Genomic DNA, 6,000 nt, shown 5'->3' with positions numbered 1-6,000 from the left:
TGCGGGCACCAACATTTATTAGTCTAGTTTTCATACGGAGCGGGAGAAAAGCCACGTCGCCGGGCAGGGGTTGGTCCCCAGGGCCGGGTGCATCTGGAGGTCTCTGGGAAAAGTGTCGGGGGGGAGGGCGGAAATGGGGGCAAGGCCCAAGTCAGACCGAATGCTCCCCCAGGCACCTCTCTCTCGAGTTCCCGGTCAGTTCGGTCGGGAAGCAGCTTGGCCTAGTAGAAAGGGGATGGGCCTGGGAGTCAGAGGACCTGAGCTCTAAATCCGGCTCTGCCACGGGTCTGCTTGGGCAGGTCGCTCCTCTAGGCCTAAGTTCCCTCATCTGTAAAATGGGGATTAAGACTGGGACCTAGGAACTGTGTCCGACCCGATTTGTTGGTATCCACTCCAGCGCTTGGTAAAGTGCTTTGCTCATAGTACGTGCTTAAGAAATGCCACCATAATTATCACTACTTAACCGCTCTGGTCTGCCGCTGCACCCCAGCTCGCTCTTCATTCCTCCCGGGCAATCCCACGTGCTGTGCCTCCACCTCAACTCTCCTGCCTCTGACCTTTTGTTCCCTCTTTTCCACCCGCCGGGAACACCCTCCTGCTTCAAATCTGCCAATCCACCGCTCTCCCCCTCTTCAAAACCCTCCGGAAATCTCACCTCCTGCAGGAGGCTTTCCCCGATTCATTTTCTCCCCCCCCCAGATCCTATCCTCCCAACTACCATCTCAACCCTAAGACACCCACGACCATCCGTAACACTTTCATATGTAACAATTCACGTATTAGACTACTTAAACAATTATTAATTAACTTATCCCTCTGCGCATTCTCCTTTTCTCCAATCTGGAAAATAGGCCCCATCTTTCTCTCCTGCTAGATCGTAAGCTGCTAGAGGTCAGTGACCCCGTCTACTCGCCTAAGTGCTCAGTACAATGCTCTGCGTACAATAGGGGCTCGATAAATATGATGGATTGATCTTGGAAGAGAAACCAGAAGCCTCGGGGTAAATTTTGCCTTTGGCGATTAGAGAGCCTCGCTATCTCTGAGCTCCTCGGGCCTTTCTGTGTTCCTTCCACGCTTTTGTTCTTTAGAAGGTGCAGCTCTCAAACGGAGAAAAGATGCAAACGGCCCTTACCTCTGGAGACCGGGCATTTACTGGAAGAAAGACAGACCAATTGCTTCCCAGAGTATTGTCGCCTCACATTAGAGAGAGGATTAAGCAGATACATTCAGCTATTCTAACAGATTTTCTTTAAGCCTTCAATACCCCTCTCACACTCTCTGGGATAATCACATTAGTTTTGTCATTAAAAGATCCCTTTTATAGAAAGTACCTAAACCGCTTAAGCCACCCAGAGAGGTCGCATAGATTAGAAAACACGGAGACAAACGGAAGGGGGTTCTCTGTTCCACATCTCAGTTTTCCCGGCCCCAGACGTTCTGAATTCAGGAAACCTGAACTCAGATCCTTTTTCACATCTCTCCCTCGCCCTGGAGGAAAGCATGGAGAAGGGCTATCAGGAGAGCCGGGTACCAGTCCTAACTCTACCAGTGGGCTGCTGGGTCGCTTAACCTCTGGCAAGTCATGGGTTCAAACCCCGGCTCTGCCACTTGTCGGCTGTGTGACTTTGGGCAAGTCACTTCACTTCTCGGTGCCTCAGTGACCTCATGTGTAAAATGGGGATGAAGACTGTGAGCCCCACGTGGGACAACCTGATTCCCTTGTGTCCACCCCAGCGCTTAGAACAGTGCTCGGCACATAATAAGCGCTTAACAAATACCAACATTATTATTAAGTCACTTAATCTCTCAGGACCTCAGTTTCCTCATCTGTACAATGGGGATTGCTATCCCTGCCTCTCCCTCCCGCACAGCAAAGCGTTCAGGATGAAATGATGCCAAAGCATCTGTTTTTCCATCTGTAAAATGGGGCTGATGCCCTTTTGGACTGTGATCAGGGACCATGATTCACCCCATCTTCCATTGATTTCTATTGAAATCTCATCTCCTCCAAATGAGAGGTTACCTCTTCCCTAACCCCTAATTTCCCCACCCTCTCAACCCTCCCCTCTGCATCGACTAAGATCTTGGGTGTGTACCTTTTAAGCATTTTGATACTCATCCCATCCCCTCAGCACTTCTTTAATTCTATTGTTTCCCCTAGCTGTCATGTATTACCCACTAAGCTCCTCGTGGACAGGGATCCTATCTACCAACTCAGTTGTACTGTACTCCCTCAAGCGCTTAGTACAGTGCTCTGCTCCCAGCACGCGCTCAATAAATACCACTGATCGATTGGACCGCGTCTGATCTGACTCTCCTGTATTCGCCCCAGCACATGGCAAAACTTCTGGCCCATCATTAACTATAATCCTGATTAGGTGCTTACTAACGAAGAAATCTTGAAAGGAGGCAGGAAAGGACCGGCCCACAGCCTTGTGATACGGTCACAGGGCAAGATCTGGGGATAATTCAGATGGAGCTGTATTGGCCCTTGTTCTGGGCTGCCGTCGGTGACTCCGAGACCAAAATCGGGGACAAGTGGGGGCCCTTCCGATTACTGTCCGGCAGGGCAGGGGGAAAGCCGGGGGGGGTTTGATCCCTCAAGCGGCAGTTGCCCCTTGCCGCTCCCAGAGAAGGCAAGGACTCCTCTATTTATATTAATGTCTGTCTCCCTCTCTACACTGTAAGCTCAGCGTGATAATAATGATAACGATGGCATTTGTTAAGTGCTATGTGCAAGGCACTGTTCTAAGCGCTGGGGAGGATACAAGGCGATCAGGCTGTCCCACGTGGGGCTCACAGTCTTCATCCCCATTTTACAGATGGGGTAACTGAGGCACAGGGAAGTGAAGTGACTTGCCCAAAGTCACACAGCTAAGCGGCGGAGCCGGGATTTGAACCCACGACCTCGGACTCCCAAGCCCGGGGTCTTTCCGCTGAGCCACGCTGCTTCTCTAAGCAGGGGATGAGTCTATTATATTGCACCTTCCCAAGCGCTCGGTACAGTGCTCTGCACATAATAAGCATTCAATAAATACCTGATTTGCTTGGGTCTACCCCAGCGCTCAGTGCATATAAGTGCTTAACAAATACCGTTAAAACTAAATAAATGGCACTTCTGGAGCACTTACTATATGCAGAGCGCTGTACTGACAACTTGGGAGAGTACAATACAACAGAATTAGCAGACACATTCCCTTTCGCTGAAACCCGCGGAGAAACCGGCCCTGAGCCGAGCGCAGAAGCCCAGCTGGGAAGGAAGGGTCAGCCGGGATGTTTGCAAACCCGCGGACAGCACGACGGACAGAGGGGAGAGAGAGATGCAGAAAGAGAGACGGAGACCCAGAGAGAGAAAATTTTAATACCAAGGAGGAAGGCCAGGGCCCAGCCCTAACCCCATACCTACAACGGGACGAGACTCCCGGCTAGTTAAGGACTTGACAACCGGAGACAGGATGGGGGCTCTAGAACGCTCTCACGACAACCAGCATCACCGTCCCCCACACCGGGGCTACCCCAGGTCTCTTCGGCCCCGGGCCCAGGGCGTGTGGGTGGAGTCTCGAGACGAAGCCAGGGCACCAGGGCAGGCCAGGAGGGCTCGGAGGGGCGAGGGAAGGCGGCGACGGCTGGTCCCGTTTCACAGCCGGACGCGGATCCTGAGATCTGGGGAGATTCGGGGCTCGCCGGGCCAGGGGAGGAAGGAGGTAGACAGTTTCCAGAGGCCGGAGGGAAGCCCGCCAAGCGCCCTGGAGGACGGAGAGTCACGAATGCCACTGAGGGTCCAGAAGCTCAATGCGGGGGGTGTGGTTTCGAGCCCTGGAGCCCTTTTCCGGACCGGGAGGAGGGAATGCCCGCGAAGACCTTCTGAGGGACGGGGCCCGGACGCGGGGGGTGGCGCGGGGTAACCCCTCAGCCCCGGCCCTTCGCCACCCACTGCTTTATGAGGTGGACTTCGGCGGCCCGCGCCTGCAGCACGGACTTGGGGTCGTACGGGTTGTTGGCCCGCAGGTCGAGGTGGTGGGCGCCCTCGGGGATGACGACGGCCACCAGCGTGTCGGTGATGTTCTCATTCACGCCCCCTCCGGACCAGGGGTCCAGAGCTCCATTGCTGCAAGGAAGCAAGGGGACGGTCCGTGAGCGTAATGTCCAGGGTGGCATTTGTTTTATTTAACGCTTACTATGTGCCAGGCACCGTACTAAGCGCTGGGGTGAGTACAAACAAATCGAGTTAGACACGGTCCCTGTCCCACGGTTTTAATCCTCTTTTCCCAGCTGAGGTAGCTGAGGCACGGAGAACATACGTGACTTACCCAAGATACGGCAGAACCAGGAGTAGAACTCAGGTCCTCAAACTCCCAGGACTGTGTTTTTTCCATTAGGCCTCGCTGCAGGCGTGTGCGTGTTCGTGTTCTCTCTCTCTCTCTCTTTCCAGACTTCCCACTAAACCAGGAATGCCTTAGAGGCTCCCTACATCTCCAGTACGAGGATCACGTCTCTCTGAAGTGGACACTCCCATCGCCCCCACCCTGCCCAGGACCCTGACTATTCCGTCCTTGGACCTCCGACCTGCCTTCTCTGACCCCTTATTCCCTGCCCCGGGTCAAACCTCTGATGCTCATGTTCTCTCCCTCTGGGAGAGGCTTCCCGACCCCCTCGATGCCCCTAAACCCCCCCAGTCATCCCAGACAACCCAGTCCCACCACCCCCAAAGGCCAGAGCGGCTGCCGATGACCTCGGAGATAATCCCTTTGGACAGCTGACCCGGAACAACTCAGGCAACCGTCCCCAGGCCACCGAGGACCTTTTCTCCCTCCCCTATTGTGAGTCTAATGATCTGGGCCTCCCAAGTTTCCCCCCAACCCATCCCCGCAATTCCCCGCAACACAGTGTAGACGGGAGCCTGAAAAACCACCTCTTCGGAGCCGTACAATGCTTGGGCTCTGACTCCAAACTGCTAATTAGATCCCCGGCTCAAGTGTTGAGATAAAATAACGCCGGGCCCCGATCTACAGCACACAAACACATCTTCGCACACGCATCCTCTCTCTTTTACGGTAACTGTTAAGCGCTTACTATATGCCAGGCACGGTTCGGAGCCCTGGGGTAGATACAAGGTAATCAGCTTGGACCCGGTCCACGTCCCCCCGCGGAGCTCACAGTGGTAATCCCCATTTTACAGATGAGCTACACTGAGGCAAAGAGCAATGAAGTGACTTGCCCAAGGTCACACGGCAGAAAAGTGATGTCACTGGGATTAGAACCCAGTCCTTCTGACCCCGAGACCCATGCTCCATCAATTCGGCCATGCTGCTTCTCTTCTCTCCCCACCCATATACACATTCACACTCCTGCTCCCTCTCTCATACAGACACTCTGAGGTTCAAATCTACTTCTCTGGCACATAAAAATCAGGACACTGGCAGTCTCTCTCGTTCCCAGTTCGGTCATGGATGCTCAGATGAAAATAAACCAAATCATTTAATTCCTCTGTGGTTGCTCCCTCTTCTGGCTAGAAGGAAATCACATTTCCCAGAGTGGGGAGATGCAGCATTGGCTCCCCGGGCTCCCGATGAAATAATAATAATAATAATAATAATAATAATGATATTTAAGCGCTTACTAAGAGCCAAACACTGTTCTTAGCACAGGGGTAGATACAAGGTAATCAGGTTGTCCCACGAGGGGCTCACAGTCTTCATCCCCATTTTCCAGATGAGGTCACTGAGGCCCAGCGGAGTTAAGTGACTTGCCCAAAGTCACACAGATAATAAGGGTGGAGCCGGGATTAGAACCCACAACCTCTGACTCCCAAGCCCGTGCTCTTTCCACTAAGCCACTCTGCTTCTCACCATCAGGGACTCTTAGGAAGGTCCGTCTCCCCTTCTAGACCGTAAGCCTGATGGGGGCCGGGAATGTGCCCGTTATATTGTCACACCGTCCTCTTCCAAGCGCTTAGTACAGTGTCCTCCACACAGTAAGCGCTCAATAAATACGACTGAC

At 53.4% G+C, this 6,000-nt stretch overlaps 1 protein-coding gene across 3 annotated transcripts in view; it reads right to left on the bottom strand.

Moving 5' to 3' along the window:
* Positions 1-3,341: 3,341 nt before the first annotated feature.
* Positions 3,342-6,000, bottom strand: part of LOC100083398 (prolylcarboxypeptidase) — a 28,297-nt gene continuing 25,638 nt past the window's right edge. For 2 of the 3 annotated variants that reach the window (XM_007666801.3, XM_029048411.2), the window contains exon 9: positions 3,342-4,108. In XM_007666801.3, the coding sequence (XP_007664991.2) occupies positions 3,910-4,108 (199 nt within the window). In that variant the 3' untranslated portion in view covers positions 3,342-3,909. The remainder of the gene's footprint in view (positions 4,109-6,000) is intronic. The other variant, XM_007666802.3, reaches the window with a different exon arrangement.

Source organism: Ornithorhynchus anatinus, chromosome 20 (genome assembly GCF_004115215.2).
Source record: "Ornithorhynchus anatinus isolate Pmale09 chromosome 20, mOrnAna1.pri.v4, whole genome shotgun sequence".
NCBI lineage: Eukaryota > Metazoa > Chordata > Mammalia > Monotremata > Ornithorhynchidae > Ornithorhynchus > Ornithorhynchus anatinus.
This window is presented reverse-complemented; position numbering and strand designations above follow the sequence as displayed.